Source organism: Barbus barbus, assembly GCF_936440315.1.
Source record: "Barbus barbus genome assembly, chromosome: 14".
In the NCBI taxonomy this organism is placed as follows: domain Eukaryota; kingdom Metazoa; phylum Chordata; class Actinopteri; order Cypriniformes; family Cyprinidae; genus Barbus; species Barbus barbus.
This window is the reverse complement of record NC_136742.1, coordinates 26,778,717-26,805,377: the sequence shown is the minus strand read 5'-3', so window position 1 is coordinate 26,805,377 and position 26,661 is coordinate 26,778,717. Positions and strand designations below refer to the sequence as shown.

The 26,661-nt window shown below is 36.0% G+C and overlaps 1 protein-coding gene across 8 annotated transcripts in view; it reads right to left on the bottom strand.

Annotated features, from left to right (window-relative positions):
* Positions 1 to 26,661, bottom strand: part of LOC306880447 (afadin-like) — a 118,670-nt gene that overhangs the window by 48,637 nt on the left and 43,372 nt on the right. For 4 of the 8 annotated variants that reach the window (XM_079433953.1, XM_079433957.1, XM_079433955.1 and 1 more), the window contains exons 2-11: positions 17,000 to 17,195; positions 16,047 to 16,159; positions 14,188 to 14,336; positions 13,803 to 13,963; positions 12,392 to 12,549; positions 9,485 to 9,578; positions 8,693 to 8,830; positions 4,591 to 4,685; positions 4,238 to 4,491; positions 71 to 140 (exon numbers count right to left, since the gene is read on the bottom strand). In XM_079433953.1, the coding sequence (XP_079290079.1) occupies positions 71 to 140; positions 4,238 to 4,491; positions 4,591 to 4,685; positions 8,693 to 8,830; positions 9,485 to 9,578; positions 12,392 to 12,549; positions 13,803 to 13,963; positions 14,188 to 14,336; positions 16,047 to 16,159; positions 17,000 to 17,195 (1,428 nt within the window). Of the gene's footprint in view, positions 1 to 70; positions 141 to 4,237; positions 4,492 to 4,590; positions 4,686 to 6,347; positions 6,390 to 8,692; positions 8,831 to 9,484; positions 9,579 to 12,391; positions 12,550 to 13,802; positions 13,964 to 14,187; positions 14,337 to 16,046; positions 16,160 to 16,999; positions 17,196 to 26,661 lie in introns of all 8 variants that reach the window. The other 4 variants (XM_079433952.1, XM_079433951.1, XM_079433950.1 and 1 more) reach the window with 2 other exon arrangements.

Below are 26,661 nucleotides of genomic sequence, written 5' to 3'. Positions count from 1 at the left end.
CCCATCAGAGATCCATCACAGCACACAAACACATGCACAGAGAGCCGAAAGAAGCAGGCAGATGTGGCACCTTGCTTGTAGGGAGAGCGGAGCCACTATGAATGTCCCCGTGAAGGTCAAAGGTCGTCTCTGGGACACTTCTGAGACAGAGAGAAAGACAAAAGGGGGGGGGGTTAATCATTTCAGCAGATGACAAGGAAGTAAACAGTATCAGTGGCCAAACAAACAGACACACACAATATAACCAGCTGCATACGCTCTAAGACACACAATTACATAAAACCTGAGCTGAATGGAAAGTCAAACAAAAGCAGCGGCCCACAGCCTCACGAACACCCGGATACATTTGTGTGTGTTTATGAGCACTGAAGACAATCAATAACACACCAGCATTCTAACCAGGCTAAATGAATGAGCAGAACCCTGCAGCCTAAAGATATAACCGTAAATTACACAATTACAAGGCTACCATGTTCAGCAGATGTCAAACAGCTGTTTCCAGCTCTTTGCGTTCAGATGACATAATATATTCAGGTATCATCTATACTGCAGCTTGGGAGTGGGCAGTACATCCAAACATTCCCATGACATTCATTACAATTCCAGCTAGAAACGCTTTACATAACCATGTTGCAATATACATTTTGGATAATCCAGTGAATTAAATACTTTAAAAATGAAAAGTACAGTACTTTTTTAGGGAACGATGGACATAAACCAAAAGATATGATTAAACTGATAATAAATTAAGCCTGGCATCAATGCGAAAACAGCTTCACGTTATGTAACTGTAAACAGTACAAATAATATTATCAAATATAGAGTTCTGACTGTATTAAGCCACAAAAACAGCCTGCATTGTGATGTATACAGGCATGGACATTTCTTAAATTCAAAACATGTCCTGTTCTGAATTTTCACTTTACTTGAACTTTCTCACACTTACATGCAAATAACACAGTGGTCCTACTCACTGATAGTACAGATTTATCTACTGCGGTATTAATGCCAAAGCAAGGTACAAAGCAGCAAACGATCATTTTAAATTAGGCTTAAGGTTAAATATTTGTTTTTACATTATTTTTGATCAAATAAATGCAGCCTTGATGAGCACAAAAAGCCTATTTTAAAAACTTCTACTGACCCCAAACTTTTGAAAAGTAGCGTATATAGAACTTTTCTTTGCATTTACCTGCAGTATGAGTAAACATGCCATTTTAGCCTACATGTTTCCAAATAACACAAATCAGTAAAAACAGATATTACAAGGACTGAGCCCTTGTCTGATCCTTGCCATCAGCAAGCGTCCATGTCCTGGAATGAGCAGTGCTGTAATCCAGCAGAACATCAGGACATCAGATTAGAGATTCTGCTTACTGCCACAAACACGTTCGCAAAGAGACATGATTTCACATCAAATAAACGCAGGAAATGAACCTAATTGAACCTAGACATTACAGACGAATGACCTAAAATGACCGCAGATTTAATTACTGCACATTCACATGCATGCCAATGTGAAACAGTAATTCAATTCTGGAAAAGCTTTATAAAAGAAGCTAAACAGGGGACATCTTACATGTTCTAACAAAGTCATAATCTAACTATTACTAATGAGGAGGGATGGGAAAATTAGTGTGTTATGCAATTAATGTTGACTGTTCAATGCCTTAAAATGAACACAACCAATGTACTGTAGCATCTTTTTTTTTTTTTTTCATATCCTGAGGCTACGCTAATGCTTTTCCACACCTTTCACACAAACAATGTACTGTGTTATGAATCCATATATATTTTATTATATTATATTATATTATTAGCAAAGCCTTTGAATGATTCTTAACATTACTTTTTGTTTTTAATCTGTAGAACTTTGGGATTCTGTGTGAACAAAGTGTGCTAAATATTATTATATTAAATATTATGAATGTACTAAATAATTTATTATAGAATATCACAATATATTATATTTATTATATTATATAGTATTATATAGTCTTATAGTTTGGGGATTTTTTTAAAGAAATTAATAGTTTTATTTAACAAGGATTATAATTTATTTGATCAGAAGTGACAGTAAAGAAATTTGTAATGTTACAAAAGAAATGTCTTTAAATAAATGCTGTTCTTTTGAACAGTATTCAGCATCAAAAAAGTCTTATTGACCCCAAACGTGACCCTGGACCACAAAACCACTCTTAAGTCGCTGGGGTATATTTGTAGCAATAGCCAAAAATACATTGTGTGGGTCAAGATTATCGATTTTTCTTTTATGCCAAAAATCATTAGGATATTAAGTAAAGATCATGTTCCATGAAGATATTGTGTAAATTTCTTACCATAAATATACCAAAACTTCATTTTTGATCAGTAATATGCATTGCTAAGAACTTCATTTGAGCAATTTTAATATTTGTATTTTTTTGCGCCCTCAGATTCCAGATTTTCAATAGTTGTATCTCGGCCAAATATTGTCCGATCCTAACAAACCATACATCAATGGAAAGCTTATTTATTCAGCTTTCAGATGATGTATAAAGCTCAATTTTGGAAAATTGACACTTAAGACTGGTTTTGTGGTCCAGGGTCACATATATACATATCAACCAATATTACTTAAAAACACAGGAGGTTTCTGAACAAACCTACATGTTTAATTAAAGTTTAAAAAGAAGTTTTCATTAGCATTTTATGATTAGATAAAAACACAGTACTGTTAAAAATATCAAAACAAAGTCTACAGGAAATAAACAAACACAAAAAATCTTCATAGTCACCTGATCACACAAGTGGAGCGTTTATGCTCCATGAAACACGTGTAAAATGTGGATGAATTCACCAGGACAGCTCTACACTCCTCTCGCTCCTGTCTGATATGTTTAACAGCACAGTACGGTGAAGAGTGTGTGTTGGTGGGAGCGTCACTATACTCCGCCCTGTCTCAAACACACAGTTTCTCTGAAATGACACTGGGACACACCCCTCTCCAACCCACGCTGATCAGATTATAGTCTCTCTGCGCCTGTGGCCAACATAACCTTCCGCTCACCCTCTCCCTGTCACTCTCCCAGCCTCTTTTCCAAGGCTGCGCGTAACACTAGAAATCTGACAGGATGGTCACTGCAGAGAAAGTCCACGTGCAAAACCTGTGAAACTCCTGTTGCCATGGTAGCAGAGCATCCCATAACACAACTCATGCTGGTCGTTCAGAGAGACGGCAGTTACACACACACACACACACGCATCATAAAGTGAGAACAAACAAACCAGAACACGCACACAAGACACTTAGACATGGAAATACTGCCATCTATAGGCTCCACAAGAACAAAACAGCTCATAAACAACTGACATTTTTCCACCTTTGAAGAATTTTGACATCAACTTATGTTATTCAACCTTTCTTGCACCACAAAAGAGGCATTATTTAGTTTTTTCATAATCACTTTCAAGTCTCACTGCATCCCATGGAACTAAACCATCTGTTTTTGCTACTGTACCTTTAAGATTACTATTTTCACCCAGATACTGGTGTCAAAACCTAATGAATTATCTGTAAAATGTGTCTGTAAAGAACCTGCACATCACTAGAGCTCTTACTAAAGCCTGAATTAAAACTTCAAAAACTTTCTATTAATCACAAAATCCTGAAAAAAATATGACAATAAACAGGCTCTCCTAAACTGGACTTAAACGTAGCACTGGAAAGTTAGATTACTTAAGGTGAATCGCATCATACAAATGATTCATCTGAATCAAGTGATTCAAAAGAATGATTCACCTATTCATTCCATGATCTGCAGAAGTCAGAGGTGTTTTATACATATTTTTTATAGTTAAAGGTGGCTGTTCAACATGTTTTTGACTCGGATATAGAAACTAAAGTGTTTTATAGTTGTGTTAGTTGCATTTAGTATCAATTCACCTGTTCATTATGCTGTAATCCTAGCTAAGATCCTTAAAAAAGATATTAAATATCTTCAATGTAGTTAGCCACATTTTGTTAGCAGCTTTAAATACAGCTAATGACTTGGCGAAGTATAGTTTTCAAAGAAGCTTCCCCATCACTGCGTCTAATGTTACACAGTACAACAGATGGTTCATTGTGCTGCGCTGCCATAGCTGGTCAATAAAGGATCAGACAATTGTAGGAGGGCAAATCTTTCTGGACACACTCAATGTGATTCTTAGGTTATATTTGCTTTTCAGCTCTATTTGGCTGAAAAAAATGACTCACCCTGATTTGTGTCTGCCTTTCATCATGGGCCCTGGGTCTCTCTTGGACATGCTTTGGTCATAGCTGGGGTCTACGAATTTGAAGACGTGAGTGGCTCCGAACTGGACCGTCACGCCGCTGCGCAGAACCGTTGTGTCAGAGATCCGCTGTCCATCCACAAACGTCTCTGCGTCCAAACTGACAGGGGCCACGGTCACTAGCCCGTCCGCATGCATCAGGTCACAGTGGTGAGGCAGAATCCCATGCCCAAACAGCTGCGGTGCGGAAAAATCAGGGATGTTTATTTAAGCCTATTTTCACTATTCACTGTTCTACACTACTGCGCTGAAGTTGTCATTTATGCATTTTCTTACCTGAATGTTTCCATCTTCACTTCGGTCAGATCCGACCTCAGTGACGCTGTGCTGTAGTCGGTAAAGTTTGGGTTTATCCCTGGAGTCTGACCCATCTGCAGAGCAGCCACAGAGCCACATTTCACTCACACTCAGTTCAAAACACAAGCATGTGCACACTTGCACAACCCATTAGTGTCACTTCTGTGCTTTAGGCCATGTAATTAAGAATATGCAAAACTACGTTTCTAAATTCGTCTAGTCAATGGGCTAACTAAACTACTGTATAATTAGGCTGTTTTCGATCCTGAACTTAAAGACGCAACTCCTCCGAGAGGGTTTTCCAAGGTTGTACAGTATGCTAATTAAAGCACTGCCACTAAAAATACACCACCATTCAAAAGTCAGTGAGAATTTTTTTTATAGAAATTAATACTTCTATTCAGCAAGAACACATCAAAATGATAAAAAGTGACAGTTATAATGTTAAAAAATAATTAAAGAAGTAAATGCTATTCTTTTGAACTTTCTATTCATCAAAGAAACCAGAAAAAAATCACAGTTGTCACAAAAATATTAAGCAGCACAACTGTTTTTTTTCCATTGTTAATAATAAGAAATGTTTCCTAAGCAGCAAATCATCATATAAGAATGATTTCTGAAGCGTCATGAGACACTAAGGACTGGTGTAATGATGTTGAAAATTCTGCTTTTCCAGAGAAATAAATTGCATTTGAGAAAATATTTAAAGTTATTTTCAATTGTAGTATTTCACAATATTACTGTTTTTATTGTATTTTTGGTCAAATAAATGTGCCTTGCTAAGCATAAGAGACTTCTTTCAAAAACATTTATATAAAAAAAAAAAAAAGAAAAAAAATCTTACTGACCCCAAACTTTAGAATGGTATTGCATATAAATACTGACCTCACTGATATATCATGATATACCCTCATGATATATCCTTGCTAATAATCGTCATGTACCTTAAAACGGACTTTTCTATTACCGGAAATTTGAATTTGATCAGAATTTTTGGAACTTGCTGAGAAACAATGAACTTTTATAGGAAATCTTGGGTTATAAATGATGATGGGATGGTTAGGTTTAGTATTATAATTCTTAGATTAGTGAGACGATTGGCAATTAGGAGTTGTAAGGCAAAATGCAAAGCACAAACAGTAAAAGAAGGAAAGAAGGCTTAAAACATGACAGTGTGTGTCAAAATGTCGTCATAATACTGATGTTAGAGCCCCTTTTGTAAGTATTTTGTTCAGTCGATGAAAGCCTGAGACAGCCTAGGTGACTTTATAGAGTTATTTTATGACATTTTATTAAATTAAAAATACAAAGACTTTTTTTTCTTTTGAATAACATGCACAAAAAGACCAGGAACATGCATTAAAAAAGTAAAGAGAGTAAATTTTAGTGTCATGTTGACTTTTAGGCAAAGATCTCTTACCATAAATACATAGTAAATAATACCCTAAGATATTTAGCACTTACATAAGAGTCTGAGTGGGCAATGCTGGGAACTTTGTACCAACACAAGGAACAATGTGCTATAAAACTAAATGCTTTACCAAAAAATACCACATCCATCTCCTCTTGTGCCAACAATTTGACCACATAACTGCACACATTACTTTTAGGGCACAAAAAAAACAAGTAGGTCAGTTTCCATTTTGCAGAAGAGTTTTATAGCTTCTCTTTCAGAGTGTGTTTCAGAGAAAGAGGTAGAGCAGGGAGGGTGGGAGGTGCAGGCTGGTTTGTGTTACCTTCATGATGGCGGTAGTAGTAGGCATAGTGACTCCCTCGCCCTAGGACGGGACGCATGCACAGGAGCCAGGAGCAGACAGAACGGCGGGACACACACCGACACACGCCAGAGAGAGAGAGAGAGAGAGAGAGATACAGAGAGAGGAAAAGCCAAAGAGTACCAAACGCAGCAAGAAAGAGAAAAAAGTGCCATAAGCAAGTGGTCAGTCTGTCAGCGGACACACACTCGAGAGGAGTGAATGTGTCAATCAAATCTCAATTTCCAAGGCCCAGAGAACCCTCATGATCAATTCTACACCATATCTACACCGGACGACAGCACGTCACAACATGACAAAACTATAATTCTCCCATTATAATCAACAAAACGGTCTACACTAGCTGCAGTTGACAGCTACTCCAGCCATATTTTGTGTCCATCGAAAATAATTTTATTTGACTCATTAATTACTAAAAATATATAATACAGTAAATATAATTTAATATACGTGTTTTATGAGTATTTTCCTCCCTCTTTATATAACACAATACAATGTAATATAAAATAATAATTAAATATGTTAATTGAGTATATAAATAATTAAAAAAAAAATTGCAAAAATGCATATTAAATAATGTAATATAATATCTAAAACTTGTTCATATACATAAATATTAAACAATTTAGTATAATAAGTATTATATTAAACAAAAAACACATTATAATATTATATAATAATATAATGTAATATTAAATCATAGTAATATATTATAATACATAAAATTGCATATAAATACATAGTACATAGTATAATACGTAGTACATGGCTAAAATGAATAATATAAAATATAATATTTCAACAAAATAAATAGTTTAAATTATTAAACAACATAATAATAATAATAATAATATTATACAGTAATTTAATAAAACAACAATATAATACAGATACAATTTGTAGAAATAACTTAAATGTTTCTATATTATAAAATAACACAAAGTACAATTTTTATACTAATGTTTTTTTTTTTGTAAATAAAACAACAACCATCAACCAATTAATTGTTCCTGAAGTTATCATTGAATGATTAGCGAACTTTTAGAAGTGATGTGAAGCTTTAATGCTCTCATTGTAGACAGTAGGGATCAGTACGGACCAGTCCCCACGGTTCGGCATGAATTAACTGTTAAGTTTAATCATCATAGAGTGAAAATTTATAATTTGCACGTGTTTTGTCTTACTAAAGAGAGAGGCGCGATTCAGATACTGCGTTTCAGACAACGCCTCAACAGATGGATACATACACACAAAGTTATGTTAAAATACCCATTTGGCAAGTATTCTGGTGTAAACAGTCGGTTATGTCTTAAGTTAACGTATACGGCTGAGAATGAAGCCGGATGTGTAGGTCTGTGCATTTAGTCTTAAAAAGACAGCAGCCTATAATCCTTGCTTCTGTCTGCTAATCAAACAACACCACAGCTTTAGATTAATCTGTATTTCACGTATGCAGTAAGCATTACTGTGTTGTTTTACACTTAATCTTTACATTTCTGCACCTGAATACTACTGTTACTGTATTTATAATTTTATGTTGTGGGCTGTTCATCTGTGCTTGTAATTTAATTGTTCTTGTTTTATTACGGACTTTGGTAGTTAAGATAGATTTCTGCTGGGGTATAGAAGTACTTAAAATAAGCTTTTAGTAATTAAAGAAAAGCAAACTTTTTTTGCTGATCAGAAAAATGATCCGATCCGTGACTCAAAATCCGTAGTATGATCCGAACCGTGAGTTTTGTGATCCGTTGCACCACTAGTAGACAGCCTTTAGTTTTTGTCTTTACAATGCGACGTGGGTTGCCTCCATTATAGACACAGTGTCATTACACATCAGGAGAGTTTCTGCTCAACCCTTTGCAGTTAAAAAGCATTGGTTATAAACGCAGTGACAGGGTTAGTTGTGGGCCGTAGCAGGGGGAGGAACAGTATGCAAGCAGCAGTTAGACTGAGAGACAGCGTTAGTGAGGGTCAGATCTAGATGATGTGAAGTTCCAACTCTAAAAAAACAACTTCAGTGAAACTAAGGTATATTTTAAGGAATCTCACTAGCTGACTCTACAGTGGTCCAGATACTGAACTCATTTGTTGGCCATAGCTCTACTCATGCGTGAATGTCAGCGGGCAATCGGTGGGCCGCTCTTCACAGCTGTCACATCAGTGCAACTGAAACTCTAGCACAGGGCTTAGATCAACACGACTGATCCAGGAACAGCTCTGCTAGCATTCAATGACTGACAAAGGATTCTGCTCTAAAGTTCCTGGAAAGAGGATGTGCTGTCACAGTGTATGTTTGTGTGTGTCACCTGGGCTCAGTTCAACCAGGTAGGGCAGTTTCTCAGGAGGAATGGATCCGTGAGGTGGCCCCGTCCTGTTGTCGGGTTTACGTCCTTTCCTTGGAGCGTAGTCTGGAGGACGCTTTTTCAGCTGGAATACTAAGGCCTCTGTGAAATTGACATAACAGCACATTAAATTCAACAGGGCTCTTGTATTATACTAATTTAAAATGCTTTAAGCATGTAAAACTAAGGCATAAAAAGAATATAAAATGCATCTACACTACATTTCAAAAGTTTGAGAGCAATACATTTCTTAAAAAAATTACTTTTTTTGAGCAAGGATGCATTAAATTTAATAAAAGTGACAGTAAAGACACTTGTGTTACAAATATTTCTATTTCAAATAAAAGTTTTTTAAGAATCCTGAAAGAAAAATGTACCCGTTTCCACAAAAATATTAGGAAGCACATTTTCAACACTAATAACAAAAAATTATTCTTGAGCACTAAATCAGCATATTAGAATGATTTCTGAAGGATCATGTGACACTGAAATCTGCTGAAAATTCAGCTTTGTATAACAGGAATAAATTAGATTTAAAATAGATTTAAATAAACAGTTCTTGTAAATTGCAATAGTTCACAATATTACTGTTTTTACTGTAATGTTGATCAAATAAATGTAGCCTTTGTGCACAGAAAAACTTTTTAAAACAAAACAAAAAAACATCAACACCTAACTTTTGAAAGATATTGAAGATGTTCCAAAAAGCTCCAAAATTTGTCCAAAAATTGGCTTAAGAAATGGCATGTGGCTGACCTGTGTCACTTGTCCAGTCTCTGAGGATCTGCAGAGGGCAATCTGTGTCGTCTAGTATGGTCTCGTTCACTGGTTTATCATTTATATGAATCACCTGCACAAAGAAAACATGCACACACTTTCAGAGTCTTAAAAATTCAACTTTATTACCCAAAGAACTAAAGTTTGACTTCTTTGGCAAAGCATGCTAATATTTCACAGTGCACACTCCAGGCAGGCATTAGAAACCTGTTTTAGTGACAGATACACGCTCCCTGCCATGATTTAACAGCAGCTTTATGGACGAGCTGTGTATGTAATTAAAATTGGCCAGAGTGATGGGAGAGGATATTTCAATGCCACAGAAACTCTCAGTGTGATTGGCTGAGATGGCGTCTGAAAAGAGCTGGTGAGCAACAGCGCAGACAGCCCAAGGTTAGCCGTTTTGTACCAGCGATGTTTATAATTCACTGACAGCAGATTAGACCGGCCACTTCAAGCACTTCCTGCTCTCCTCCTCTACACTTCCTCTTCGTCCCCACGTATATCTCTATCTTTCGCTCAGTGCAGCTCTAAACGTGTGCAGGCGGGGCACCTTACAACTGCACAATTCAATTACTCTCAGCAGAGGTGAAGTAGATGTCAGCTGCTGGCTTTAATCTGGATGACAAATCGTGCCGTGGACTGATGAAATATGCTGGATTTGATGACAGGAGGAGGAGGTGTCCACGGAGAGAGCCAGACACGGCAGAGACGTTCAATCAGCTTAACAACTCTACAGCAGACCCACATGGTATTCGGAAGAAATTTTCACAAGTTTCCACAAAATTGAAAGGTCCATGATTATTTCACATGCCCCATGCTTATCAGTTATATTTGACTTAATTCTCAGCTACAACACATTTTACTAGGGATGCCCGATATTACAATTCTGGTAAACAGCCATAATTATGCTGTCATGGTCTATGTCGATCAATAAATAGCCAATATCAAAATGTACAAATTTCAAAATCTGTCAAATTTAGAAAAGTTAAATCAATTACTACTATTAACAACAAATTACTAATAAATCAATAAAATAATTTTAATTTAATTATTAATATGTATGGGTATCTGCAGTTTCAAAAATCAAATTAAAGACTTTTAAGAGCTTTTTAAGACCTTCATAAATAAAACTAATACCTTATGTCCATTCAGAGGAAACCCATAACATTTTTAAATCTCAGTTTATTTAAAGCTGCAGTCTGTAAGTCTTGCCTCTTTGTGAAACCTGGTATTGCAGCCATGTGTGGAATTATCTTTATTACGTGGGCTGAATCTAATGTTTTGAGGTGACTGTGTAGCTGTCAGTCACGGCACCGGTGTGAATCAAACACTTAATCACAGATTCTAGCCTACGTCTTGGAATATATGACTCAAATCAGAATTTTCTCCAGATATTGTCATCTGAACAAGTAAGCAACAAGTCTGCCACGTTTGTTTTGCCCAACTGAGGAAAAAAATATTACCATAAATCGCGCTACCAACGGTGATAAAATCTAATGATCGGTTAAGTTCATATCACATCAAACCGTGCAAATTATAATTGTTATACTTTATTCTCAAATTATTAAATGTTAACAACATCAGCATTGCGTGACTATGGGTATAGTGTGTATTAACGTGTAGATTTCCATTTTTGTATAGTCTAATCTCTAATTGTCATACCATTCGAATTTCATATCAAGAAATTTTTAACCCCAAAAGCAAACTATACAACCTTCGAAATGGTTTTCTTTAGAATACAAATCTTGAGTAATCCCAGGCTATCTGTAATCAAAAGCACGTTTAAAACTGGAATATTATTTAATTTCATTCACATGTGTTTCATAAACACACAATCCTTTCTGGATCACAATCCGCCATCAAAATGATACATTTAATTATTCCAGCTGCTGTGAGAAAAGGCTATAAACGATGCGTCACCTGCAGGATCCTCACGTATGATAGCCTAGTAGCCGGGACAACTTCTTTGTTTACAGACATGACGTAATGACGCAGTGCCATGCTCGAATTTCCCACGAAAATCTACCCGTACCACTCAAATTAGAAAATATTATAATAAGCTAACCGTTGTGAATCGGGCTAAAGTAAGGCGATAGTTTTGAACACTGGCTGGTTATGTACTTGTTCAAATATTGATTTCGGATCATTAAAAAAAAAAAATAAAAAAAAAAAAAGTTACCGACTGCAGCTTTAACATAATTTACTTGAATGAATGAGGCTTACGCATTGATTAGTTGTTAATGCTGGACATTTAATCCTAAACATCGCTATATGTTCATTAATTAAAAACATTTGTACACTGAAATATGCAGCACTCACATTTATTTAATTGAACCATTGTCTTTTGAAGTTTAATGAATCGCATTAGGCCTCATTTTTTCATCCTAAAATTTAAGAACGCTTATGATATTTAAAGCTTTTGTTGTACCATTTAAGATATTTACAACTTATGACCTTACATTTGATAAATTGATTTATAAAATTTAAAACAAGACTTTTTAAAGAGCTGCAGGGAGCCTGTAAATAAATGAATACATAAGTGAATTTAAGCATCATAACAACAGTACTGTATGAAAACAAATATGAATACACATTGAGATTCATTAAATATATACATTTAACAGAGTTATTAAAATATTAATATTTTTAAAAATTAACTTTTAGTCACCATTAGATGATGGAAATTCTAATCTAAATGTAAAACTATAGGAAATGAGCATGCACAATTAAATATCCATGACATGGTATCAAAATACTGTCCATCCCTTTATTCTTCCATGTTAAAATCCATCCTGCAGATATTAAAACACTTTCTGAGAGAGCTGCATTTATCATACGGAAGAACAACAATTCTCAGAAAGCATTAGAAAAAAAAAAACTCACCTGGGCGATGCAGTAATCTCTGGGATTTTCCTTCTCCAGCCCGTATTTCTCCAGAGCCTCGGCCACAGCGAAGTCAGCCATATCAGTAGTTGAGAGCAGGATGGTCTTGTAGGGAATGTTTGGCTTCAGACTATCGGCGTAGATCCTCAGAGTCCCTCCTGAAAGAGAGAGATTATGTGAAAGATAATTAAGAACTAATAGTGTAGTTTAGCAGCAGACCGATATATCGGCGAGGCAAGTAATCATGATGATACCTGGCTTTACGAGATTAATAAAATTGGCTGATAATACAAGAGAATTTAGAACAAATAGTGCAGATTAGTGGTAGACCGATATATCGGAGAGGCCAATTAATTAGAATTGGCTGATAATCATGCCCATTAACTCCATGCACAGCTACCTTGTGTCAGATCCAATGTCTAAAGGCAGGCCGATACAATGGCAAGGCCTTTACTGATGGCCTAGTAAATGAATAGTGGAGATTTAGGATAGCAGCATTAGCACAGAAAATATTCCTCTTAAACACCATCCTATGTTCTGAACTTTGGCTGTGCCCAACATAGGTTGAAGGTATTTTATTAGTATGGCAGCACACACACAGCATGAGAACTGAAACATCCCCAGCACTGGGATCTAAACCTAGCCGTGTGCTCGACTAAGCCTCTTTAACCAGTTCACACACTGCTTAACTCTTGCCGGACGGGGTGAATGTGATGAGTAACTGGGAGCCTTTCTATGTGTGTCACGTTAAGGATTTGCCTCTGGTCTAAACCCTCGGCTGCAGACATACATTATTATCCTGATTACATAAGCTTGGAAAATCTAAATATCCGTGTCTGTCCAGGACAGAAAGGCTATTTTAGGCGTCAGTGTGAACAGAGAAACAAAATAAAGTTTTATGTTGAGGTTCATTGGCAGAAAGTCCCAACAAGTGCACTGGAGCTGCCAGGGCTCTGGTTTAGTGCTCCCATTATATAATTACAGTTTTCAGTGCCCAATGGAGACAAACTATTGACATCATAGCCTATTTTACATGAAAAACAAACGTTAAGCTATTTTTGCACCAAAAAGTTTCTAGACACATGTAGAGCAATAAAATTTGTCTATTTATCTTCCAGAAAAGCTTAATGACCATAGATTTAATTCTTATAATACACCAAAACTAAATGTGCACGATTATTTTATGCTCATGTCTGTGTCCTGTTCTGAATGAACTACTTTTGTAGCTTAGTTTCCATGTATGGTCATAAGACTTCCATATGCAAATGTTCTCTGTTAGGATTGGATAAGTTCTTTGCATGAGAACTGAATAACAAGGCCTCCTGCTGAATAATAACTTAGGAGTTGATATGTAAATCCGGGCAGTTGTATGTCAGTGTAGATTATGTTGATGTATTAGAGGCATACAAACCTGAATCCGGTCGACCATCTCCGCTGTGGAATTCTTGCATCCTCTTCACCAGCTTCTGCTGTCGTCTCCTCTTCATCACCACCTCGGGGTTAGAAATGGTCCTTGTGAAACTGGTCTCTGGCATGTCTTTATATACCTCAGCAGCCAACCTGGAGTTCTCTCTATCAGAAAGAGAGACAAAAGTTAGTCAATTAATTCAACAGAAAGAGAAACCAAAAATGTCCTTTTACAAATGATTAGGACAAGAGAGATTAGGACAATGATTAAATCCAAAAAAACAATGGATTTAAGTTTTAAAGATGCTCTTATACAATTTCTTGTTAAATGGAATATTGCCTTTAAGTGCATGTCTATCATACAAGCCAAATCAGCTGATACTCCTCACCCATCCTCGCGGTTCAGTGTGTGATCGTCTCCATCTGGAATTCTAGAAAAGGCCTTCTTCTCTTTCTTCTTCTCCTTCTTGGACAGTGTTCTTTTGAAGTTCTGGATCACCCCCTCCTTCTCTTTCTCAGGGCCATTTGTCAGTGTTCTCTGGCAGAGAGATCAAGAGAAAAAAAATAAGAGAAAATGTTGAGAAAAGTTGCAGTGGGATATCAAGCGGAGTAGGCTACGACTCCGTTTAGAAAATTAGAATGAATTCTTAGTATCTGCTTTAATGTTTATTTGTCTTTCGCTTAGTGGAAATTTATTTTGAAAAAATATTTTAAAAAATGAAACGGCATCACTTGTTTTATTTAAAAAAAAAAAAAAAAAAAATGAATTAATGGTTTTATTTTAAATGTGCATTAACTTATCATTTTTCAATATTATTTTCATTTAAGATTACTACATTTTTTATTTAAATTATTTTAAAGAATTATTTGCATTAACAAATAAAAAGTTAAAAGGGTGAAAGTTTAAGGCTAAATTATGTGAAACAATGTGTTGACTTGAGCTCTTAACACAGCTGTGATTTTGCAATACATCATAGGAAACACTCCATAGATTTACAGGGGGATCTCAAAATATTGCGTTATGAGTGAATAGTAAGAGCCAAAGCAAGGATTGCAGAGTTCAAATTCAAGCATGCTGAATAAGTTACTCTACAATATAGCGGCCAGACAAATGTCACATCACTTCAACTCCACATCATCAAATGGTTGAGCTGAGAGCAACTAAGCAGCAGATTTTTAGAACGTTTTCAGTTCACAATTGATATAAGAGCAATCAGTCCTAAATTACAGACATGAATCACAATGTGCACACTCATAGTCACACTTATCCACTTTTTTTGGAACATAGAAGATAGATATTTTCTGTGAATGTATGAGACTTCATTAGCTGCTGTAGGTAAATGACTTGAAGAATAATAGTGCAGTAAACAGTAAACATGATCAGTTTCCAATATCAAGCAGCATAAAATGGACTGTTTTTGTACAGCTTAAATAACTGGAAGCGAATGACACCAATGCATTCTCAGTTGCTTATATTCAAATAAATTTTAGCTTTCGTTCGCAATGTATCTGCAGCAGACAAATGCAAATGCTGTTCTGTGTGTGTGAAGTTTTGTGGCAAATCTAAGGTGACAAAAACATGAATAAAACAGTGATGCTGGCATCCTCTCATCCTAAACACTTATCAAGCTATAGTCATAAACAGCTGCCACTAGTGTTTACTATGATGACTTAAACATATTGCGGTTTAGAAGGTAGAATCGAACTTTGGTTTGGGCCGAACAATCAACCAAAGTGTGAAAACAGCTTAAAATGCAGAAAATTGTTGGGATCTACCACCCAAACACATATTCCTGCAGACTCAGACACTCCTAGCACTTATTTTTTGTCTCTTTGGGGAGCCTTGCTGCACACAACACTAAGAGCCACTGAAGTGGAGAGAGAGGGAGAGAGAGACAGACGGAGTAAAATGAAAAAAAAAAATTGATCTGCTCCACTTAAGTGAGGAAATGAAGTGTCTGCTGATGCCTGTGTTTGTGTATGTCCTGAGAGGGTTTTTAACTGACGTGCAATGGGCCAGCTTGCGGAGAAGATGGTTTCAGGGGCCGTCTGAACAGCAGGGGACTAAAAAAGCTGTTCCAACATAACCAAGAGCAGAAAACTCAACAGGAACAAACACAGACTCCCTCTGTGAATCGTCGTAAAACTATAGCTTCTGCTTTCAAGCAGAACAAACCACAGAACCAGGCTCTGTGAAAGCAAGTTGAGTTTGTTTTCTAACTTTTGGTTTGCGTCCACGTTTTCTCACCTTGGGAATGATGTCGTTCTCGTTCTTGAGTACGAAGCGGCCCTCTCTGTCGTCTTTGTTCCAGTTCAGCTGTACGACCAGTGGTTTCTCGTCCAAGTCCAGTTTCCTCTCTTCTGTCACAGAGAAAGATTGTGCCAGTCAGAAAATCACCTCTCTGTGGACTTTAATCAGAGTCGACTGAAACCGAAATAAAGCTACAGTCCAAATGGGACTCATTTATGAAACCCAAACTTCAAAAACCCATTATTTTCCAAAGTATTGCATTTGATTCAATGTGATTATTCAATGTGTTACTCAAAGAATGGGTTTAAAAACTTTTACAGAACTTTAATGTGTCAATGTTGTTTTACTATTTTACAAACTACAAATATTTTTGTCCGCTGGAAACTTGTTTTGGACTTTTCCCTAATTCAACAATGTGACATTGATTTGTGTAGCTAAAATTTATACTTTTATTTAGCAAGGGAGCTTTAAAGGGAGCACAAAAATAACAGTAATAACAGTAAATGAAAAAAATTAAATAACAGTAACATGAAATGTTACAAAAAAAATTATATTTCAAATAAATTTAAAAAAAAAATCATCATGGTCTCCACAAAGCATATTAATGTTTTCAACACGGAAAATATTAAGAAGAAACATTTCTTGAGCAGCAAATAAGCATATAAGAAATATTTCTCAAGGATCATGTGACACTGACGACTGGATTAATGATGCTGAAAATTCAGCTTTGCATTACAGGAATAAATTATATTTTAAAATGTAATGAAATAGAAAATTGTAAAAATTTCACAATATTAGTTTTTACTTGGTGAACATCAGACTTCTTTCACAAAGTGAAATGAAACCTTGAATGGTACTGTATGCTGTTTTGTGACGAATTCTTCTGAATTTATTAATAGTAAAAAGTCACAAAATGGCATTGTGATGATATTTGTGTTCCTATAACTCACCGCCACTGACGTGGACCTCATAGAGGGAGTATTTGGGAGAAGACAGCATCCTCATATCCGGTCTGAACTTTTCTGCCAGCGTCTCGATCACATCCTGCGTGGTCGCCGTGCTGGACACTCGGATACACTTTGTGGCGAAGTTCCCCGCCACTCGATCCTGGAAATAAAAACGCATCACGCCATGGAACTCCAAGTCCTGAAAGAAGAAAAAGAATATAACAATCAGTGCATGCCATTTCGGTCCATTTTATTTTTCCCATTTTATTCCGCATTCCCCTTCAAGTACATGCATTTTTAAAGAGCAACTACATCATGCAGATTCACCATAAGGCTGCCGCAAAAGTTCATCTCTACCCCATCTGCGGTTTACGATTAAATCTAGCAGGAGGCTACATCTGTACCATCTCTGTTGTGTGAAAAAACAAGCGACTCTGTGTGGCAACATTAAACTTGTAACCTGCAGCGGAGGCTGATATTTGAGCTGGCCAAGCAGGATGTATCTGGAACGAGAGGACAGCAGCCTTAGGACAACAGCGAAGACATGCTTGAAGAAACCTTTGTGTGTGTATAATAGAGCAGCAGGCGTATCAGCATTCACTGATATTGTCTGATTATACCACAGCAATATGAGCATCAAGAGCGTTTTATACTCATCTTGATGAGCTGTAATAGCACACCACAGATACACAACTCATTCACACTATACTGTACACTGCTGTTTCCGGACACACCCCACCACACGCCTGCTTGCGTGCCACATTTACATACATACGAGATCTCTAGACCTTCAGGGTCATGATGAGGCAACTATGAAAACACTGACATCAAACTACAGACAAACAATGCAGACCGTAGTGCTAAATATAATATTGAACCCCTAATCATAAGTATTCAAATTGTCAGCACAAATACATGTGTTTTTACTTTTCCAAGTGGTTGGACAATTTTGCCAGTAAGATGTTATGTTATGTTATGTTTATGTTTATTTCATTCATGGATATTTTTTTCCCACAAAACTTACTTCATCATCCTCATACGTATAATTTATAAAACCATGATGAAAAGGAGGCAGGATGAAGAATATCTTATATTTCCTGCCCCCTCAAAAAAAAAAAAAAAAACAACAAAGTCATATCCAAAAACTCAACGTTTCAAGTCCCCATCAATACATAACAATAACAAATGAACAAACTAGAAACCAAAAACATCAACCCGACACAGATTCCAAAGCAAAAGCAAACCATAATAACAACCATCATCATCAATTTATATAAGTATTCATCCAAAGCAAAAGCAAACCATAATCACAACCATCATCATCATAATCATCAATTTTTGATGAGTAAGATGACACAGAGTCAAATTTTCTTCAGAACATTTTAAAAAGTAGTTAATTATAATTAAACTAAAAGGAAGCCATGCAAGCCAATGTACCTAAAACATTAAAAAAAATTAAAAAAGGAGATAAAAACTACATAAAACAGCAGTCACAATGTATCTAATTCCTATAATATGATGCACTTCTGAGTGAATTTGGGATTATTGCACCTTTTGACAAATTAATTTCCTTAACCTTTTCTTCCTTAAATGTTCCGATTGTTCAATCTGTATATTTATATAGGCCTATGTTTTCTTTTAGAATAATATGCACTGATAAATAAACTGAAACAATAAGACAAGAACCTTTAATGAGGAAAAAGGGTAAATTAAATTCAAGATGTTGCATTGTTATTTTTATAGCCCTTTTTCCCAAGCTGTGTTGCTTCAATAGCTGCTTTAGGGAACAAGTGCCTTAATGTCTAAAAGCCATCAATGAGCATTGTAGTGGAGGGAAACAAAGGAAACAAAGGCTCATTTCTGAGCAAAATAAATACATAAAATACAGATAAGGGAAAACATTTTGGGCTTCTAATTCCTGAAATGTGAGTGTGTGCGCGAGAGGTGTGACTTCAAACATCAAGAGAACAAATGCCATGGCAACCAGAACAATGAGTGTCAGGAGAGTCACCGTGTGTTTCCTCAAAACACAAAGGGTCATTTCCTGTCAGCTTTAGCGTGTACACCAACTTCAGCCGGTTTGACTCTCTGTAACAAAAGGCCTAATTAAAAAAAATAAAATCAACTCCCATTACAATGAATTTGCCAGAGTTATGGGCCATTGCTAGGTAAAACAAACCAAAACATAATAAAATAAAATAAAAAATAATTAAATTAAATGTCCAATAAATCACTCAATTTCTTAATAAATCCCAAAGAATTTTCCATAAATTTTTTGGTACTTAAATGAGATTTTAGAGCCCAAACTATCAGTTTAGCATGCTGGATTGTACTGGACTTCATATAGTTCAATTATCTAGCGCGCACAGACACAGGAAGACAGGACACACTCTTCGGCTTCACACAAGAATGTCTTTGACGGTAAGAGGGTTTGCTGATGAAAAGGAGACATATGAGCGCTATGTCTGACTGTTTGCCCCCCGCCGTCCCACCTTTGACCTTGGAACTCTAAACCCTGCTGGAGAAAACTCATCCCGGCTTTATCATCATGCGTGCAGAGGGTCTGAAGCCCTGGACTATGCCGTGGAGCTCATAAATCAGTTATTGGGCGGGATGCGGTCTTTCATCTCTTATCCATTTGAATTTCAGGAATTCCGCAGCAGAGTCAAACCTTCCATCCAGGCTGCTTTCATCACGCTCGTCTGCTGAGGAACATAAATGTGTCAACTGTCACCGCTCTCGGCATATGGAAAAACATGTGCGGAGCAACTGGAGAAATATAAGAGGTGGAATTTGAAAAATTCCCAAAAACATTGACGATACCTGATCCATTCTGTGAGGCTAGGTCCATCGGTGGTGGTTAAACCTCAATTTAGGCCAATTTTATAGTAGTATCACTCAGATACTATAACAGTTTTCATTAGTATTTTGAATTTATTAATAGTAAAAAGTCACAAAATGGCATTTTGATGATATTTGTGTTCCTATAACTGTTTTATTTTTCTATTTTCCATTTACATTTTATTAAGTAATTTTGTTGTGTTTGTCAATTATTTTTTCTTCGTAACCTTTACTTATTTTAGTACACCAAATTACACTAAAACTGAACCATTTTCATTTTGAAGTTTTAGTCATTTTCTTGTATATACTTTTTATTAGCTTTTACTGTAATTTTAGTTAGTGCATGACGTGTTTTTTTTATTACAGGTAACGTTTATTTAATTTTTTTAAGGTTTTAGTTTTACTATAATAACCCTGGTTTACACAATTCTCACATTATGCTTTTCTAGAGGTGGAAACTACACATTTGATAAACACTATGCTTTATGCACTGAAAGATCCTTTCAGTGGCAGTGGCCAAAAATATTCCCATTGCTCAGAAATGCCTATGTCCTTAAGGAATGGTGAAATCCTACCAGCAGGGGGCGACGCCAGGTTATTACAGCCTTCATGCAAATCATCAGACAGTTTGACAAGGACAATCTTATGAGCTCATAGCTTTATTTTGAAGTGGAGGAAAAGCATAATAAAACATGTCAGTGTAGAATTTCGGTCAAGCTTGTGGCGACCCGAACTGACGATCACACCCAGAATAACTAAAAACACATGGGACTGAAGCCACCTCCCAATTCACACCACACAAAGCATTTTAAAGCATTTATCTTCCCTGAAAGCAGCGTTTACTGATAATAGGACAAAAATGGTGAGTGATATGCATTGCTATGTGGTTGGTATGACGTTCTGAGTGGTTGCTAACTTGTTACATTTACATTTGATATGCTATAGTGAAAAGCAGCTTCATTCGAGACATAGTTTATCAGTTTATGCATTCCCTAGGAATTAAAAAAACTATTTTGGCATTGCTTGAGCTATGCTATACTGCTATACGCCCCGAAATGTCTTGTTGAAATCCCTGTGTATAAGTAACAACAATAGTGATGCTTGCCTTTGCCAACAGGCTATAAAGAAAAAAGGCTGTCATCAGTACAAAACAATAGAGGAGAATGCAAACAGGCTAATCTGCTCGCCACACACTGCGTATGACTAAACATTTCCATGTAGCAAACCGACAGTTAAGATACGACTGAGTCAACAACTTCAGCCTGCATCGTCTACATACAAGAATGACCCTTTAGACCACGAGGTCAGCATTCATCTCTGCCTGAGCGCAATTAGCATACTAATAGCCCAGCTCTGTTCTAGACAGTCAGGCTCACCGATGTGCAAACATTCTCCTGCCTATCAATCTCCATAATAGGAAACAAGAACCAATCACTTGTAAGACACGAGCAGGCCTCGGCTGACTGCTGTAGTAATCAGTTTAACTATACTTCTGCTCCACCAGAGTCATATCATGAAAAAACTATTATTTTTTTGCTCTTTTGAAATAACAGTAGGGATGCACATTATTTTAGAATACCTTGGATATTTGAACGTGAATGCTTAATTCAACCTATTTTCATGTTTTAGACCACTTTAGCAGTCATGCAACACTAACTTCAGCATAATCTTCCATTGTCTCCTCATTTTAGACTCATCTTATCCTTTAACTCTCATTAACCATTCAATTTTAAAATAATTAAATCACATTTCATACTGCACATTATAATGCTGCAATGTCTAAACTCACTAAAGCATCATAGCATTGATATGACATGGGGAAAAAATTATTTTAGTGCTATTATATTTTTAATATTAGTTTAATATTGGCCATAATAAAAATATAAATACACATACAGTATAAATATATTTGAAACAAAATAACAAAATATACATATAAAAATAAAATAAATTATATATTTATTAAATATATCAAATAACATCATATTTTTAACATTTTTATATTTTTTAAACTAGTACATCATCAAAAGAGTTTGAATATATAGTCATACTGTAATATACATAACCCTCCAAACTAAACTACATTTAGAAACACTTAGCACAATTAACATATGAACATTTAAATATCACTCCCTATTTAGTATTTAGCAACTAGTCCTTCTCTGATGAACAACAGTGGTCACTTACATATAAAAGTATAAAATGTACAGTAGCAAAAATTGTTCAATTCTAAGAGATCCTCACAGTGAGGATCAGAAGTGTCATCTAAACCTCAATTACAATGTTTTTGGTGCAAGAAACATTGACAAACATTAGCAAATTTTAAAGACTTAAAAAAATTCAATAAAATGTTACAATTGGGATATAATATGGCTCCTTTAAATGTTCAGACCTAGTCGAGTACTAGAGGGGTCATCGGGTTTTATTAAGTTGGTTTAAAAATGCAGTTAAAGCAGCGAAAGCACATTCCTGCGTGAGCACCTTTCACCTCTGACGGAGCTGATCCCGGGGGAAATCAATGTGTTCAACAGGTCTGTGACCTGGATTAATGCAGTGGTGTGTCCAGAGGGGCGGCGTAAACCCCACGTCAGCAGGACACCTCGCTCGCCGAGACAGAGGGCAAATTCCCAACACACGATTAACTTAATCATTTTAAGACAGAACATATCTGGGCTCAAAACGAATGACTTTAAAAGAAGAAATTAGAGTAAAAATGAAGCAGCTGATTATGCTGTGATGTTAGGTGTCCTAAATCAGATGAGGACAGACCAAAGCAGAACTAGACTATATCTTTTCATAACACAAGCAGCAAAACACTATGTAAACAACACTCTAAAGCCATATAAACACATACTGGGATGACAGAGAGAGATAATATGAGAGAACAGGAAGAAGAAAAACTGGACCGCAGAAAGAAAGAGAGAGCAGGTTTGTCCTCTTCCTTTTCTGACTCCTGTAGTTCTGTCACTGAGGGCAAGAGAGTTGCCCAATGTCATATCACACCCCATCTCATCTCAAATACTGAGAGATGACATTTCAAGCGAAGACACGTCATTTTGACTGTTGGCAATCTTTCTCTGCAACACAAGTCACAGGAAGAGTAGAGCAGGGATGAACACTGAATGTGCTTCTGTATTAAGGCTGTGCGATTTGGGGAAAATATCTAATTGCGATTTTTTTGACATATTGCTATTGCGATTTTAAATTTGCAAAGTCAAGCTTCAGCTCAATATTTTCACTAATGTGCAGCACAGTATGAGTATCATTACCCTGCTGGAAAAAAACAAAAACAACAGAAACATCACAGAAATTCTTATAGTTTCCATAAGAATTCCTTTTTGTTTTGGGCATTATTCCAATAGGAATTACTGTTGTTCTATTGGTTGCCATCTGCTAGATTACATCCCACCAATAGAATGCATCAAATACCAGTAGACACCATTATAGTTTACATTAAAACCAACACAATTTCCATTTTAACCCTTAAATCCATTACATTTTCTATTGGGTTTTTGGAGGGGTTCTACTGTTGTTGTTGTTTTCTGCAGGGAAGATTATAATGGTATTACTACATTTACAGAATTATTGAATTTCACAGGAAAGATGTTTATTTTTTTTTATAAATAAAGAACTGTATTTCTTTAGTCAATTATTAAAGTATTACATGTTACACGGGCTGATTTATTCATTTTTAAGTATTTGGGATTTTAAGAACAAGTGGGAAATGTGCTGAATGTTTCATTTCATCCAAGTGAAATTGGCAAGCAGTTAGACTTAATTTACATTTGTTTTAAACGGAGCCAGGCGCGAGTTGACACAGGTTGCGCGCATGCGTCAGGCCTCGTTCATATTGCCATGGGCCGCGAGTATAAAAGAGCATTACGAGACAGGCTGTGTGTAAACGGCTTGTCCGGGAGACGTGCAGCGTGGGGCAGAACGAGTATGAGAAGCATTCAGAGACACGGGCTGTGTGTGCGGTCTTCTGAATTAGCGAACATGCATTAGAAACTTATTTCAAATTAATCTGTTGGGAAATAAAATGTGTAAGATAACGTTAATGTAGCCTACTAATAAAAACATCTAAAAATGTACCTTTTATTCTCCAGTACTGAAAGCAGAACTGATAAGGGAGCTCTTGCTATACATTGGGACGCATGAAGTTACATTTGTTTTTTCTTTAGTTTTAATTTGCCTAACTATCGATCTGACCCTTTTTAAATGGTGGGCGTTTACGCAGTTGGCTAGAGCAGTGCTGATCGGGGAGAACGGAGGTGCACTCACTCTATTGGTTAGTAAGACCGTCTCTCAAGTCTGGCAGTCATGCATATGCTCTGGAACGGAGTTATATGGCGTCCACATAGCAGGCTTTGCGATTAGCAAATCACAACGTCTCAAATCGCAATTAAATTAAATCGCACAGCCCTATTCTGTATCAAATCAATAAAACGGTGTAGAATTTTTAGTTTTTTTACTTGTATATTTTAATTTTTATTATTTTAATAAAAAAGTTTAATCCTTAGATTATTATGCATAAAATAAAATAAAATAAAAATGTATTAAATAAAATACAGTTATATAAATAATGAATATAAAATACATTTTATGCTAACACTAAAAAAATAAATGGTTTCTCCATTCAAAAATGCTGCCGTTTCATCAATTATATTTTATTCCAGGGAAACAAAGAGAGAAAGGTGTGATACTGACAAAGACACCTCGGTTTAATTTATCAGTAACATTCACCCACCCACATTCATCTCCCGATTAGTCAGTTCTATCTATGAAACTATTATAACACTGTTTCTGGTATAGTGTTAAGTGAATCACATACACAATGCTTCATTCGGTGTTGCAGATTTAGTAACCAGTTGACTCCAGAGATACGGGTGAGGGTTTTTGTTCACGAGTCTGTGACAGTTGTCAGACAAACAATGAGCCATGGATGAGGTAAGCGTGTGGAAATGCAAAACATGTGACATCATGGGAAGATAAACGCTGCAGGACCACAGCCCTGAGCGACAGATCTATAATCACAGGTTTGAAAGTAGGTTAATCACCACTGTGCTTTTTAAAACAGCCGCTGTGCACAAGACGACCTCAAAAAAGGTTTTTTGAATCAAAATTGACATTTATAGAGGAAAATACCCCAGTAGAGCTACAACTTCTTACAAGGATATGAAAGAAATAACCCACACCTGAGCCAACAAACTGTTAGGGAAGCACTGATATAGAGATAAATAGTTCATGTTCATACTAAAACTACAATTTTATTGTCAATTTGCAAAACTGAAAATAATGTACAGCAGGGAACAAAAATTAATATCTGCTCAGCCTGTAACCTAGCATAGAAAAATAATATAAAGATTGATTTTGGAAAAAGCTCTGATATTAGCTACTTTCAACATCTAAATCAGTCTAATAAAATAAAATAAACATTAATAATAATAATAAAAAAATAATAAAAAACACTAATGTTAAACTAAATATTTTAAAATAAAACAAAACATAAAAGTTGTAATAAAAACATTTAAAATAAATAAATATTTAAATAAAACAAATAAACAAACATTTAAAATAAACATTTTTCTAAATAAATTAAAGAAAACTAATAATCAAGCATGAACCAAAGTTCATAAAAGGCAAATATACAAAAGGATAAAAACACAAAATGAGGAGGTTGGGATAAACGCATCTGCCGGCGAGGCGATGAAAGCTTCTTTTGGCCAAATCAGCACTGCTCGGTTCTCTGAGGAGCCGTAAACGAATGTGACAGAGAGCTGAGAGCAGGAAACAGAAAGATGCTGCTTTCAGAACAACCATTAAAAATGAACAGAGAAGGTGGCAACAGAGGGGAGACAGGAAAGGTTGGGGCAGTTGGTATGTGAAGTCGGGTCACGGAGAGTGGAAAGACTTCTGTGACTTTCATGTTTTAACCAACACTGCTTGTCATTCTCCAAAGCCCTGAGCCTGTGGGACTGTCCTGATTATCACTAAACTCTGAGTGAACCTTCCCCTTTACACACAGCTCTAACTAAGAGCCCATATTCATATTTTCTAAAATAATTTTCCATATTCCAGAGCCTCAAAGATGATGATTGACAACAAGTAATTAAAATTAAAAATGAAGATGATGATGATGATGTAAAATCACGCATATAATAATTACTGTAAGTACTCTTGACTATGGGAAAGACTGTTGTCCACTGGCGTGCATTAGGAGGGAGAATATGTTTTTCCTATCTTTTTTAATCATCATCATCGTATCAGTCCGGATCACCAGAGAATTCAAACTATATTTATATTATTCCAATTTAAAAAAAGAACTTTCCATCGTTCTATAACAGATTAAAATATGTTCATGTCCCAAAGCATGCATTCAAGAAAAAAAAAAAAAAAAAAAAGAATACTGAAAAGGTCAGAACAGCCATAGATTAATAATATTAATAATACTGTTTATCAGTCAATAAAAACCCATCAGTAATTGAAGTTAACATGGTACTATGTAAGCATTTCTCCATACATCTTCTGCCTTAATTGCAAACAAAGCAATTGTAAGACCATAAAGATCCTCTTTCTACCATATGAATATTCATTAAGACATAAACACATACTAATATTCCTATTAGGGTTGTGACGGTGAGGAAATTTTCCCACCGGTTAATCGACGTGTGACAACATCGTTAATCACCGTGGTGGGGGGGTCATTTGAGTTTTCCCTCTTTTCCTCGCTTTCCTTCAGTTTTAAATGTGACCCTGGACCACAAAACTAGTCTTAACTGTCAGTTTTTCGAAATTGAGATTTATACATCATATGAAAGCTGATT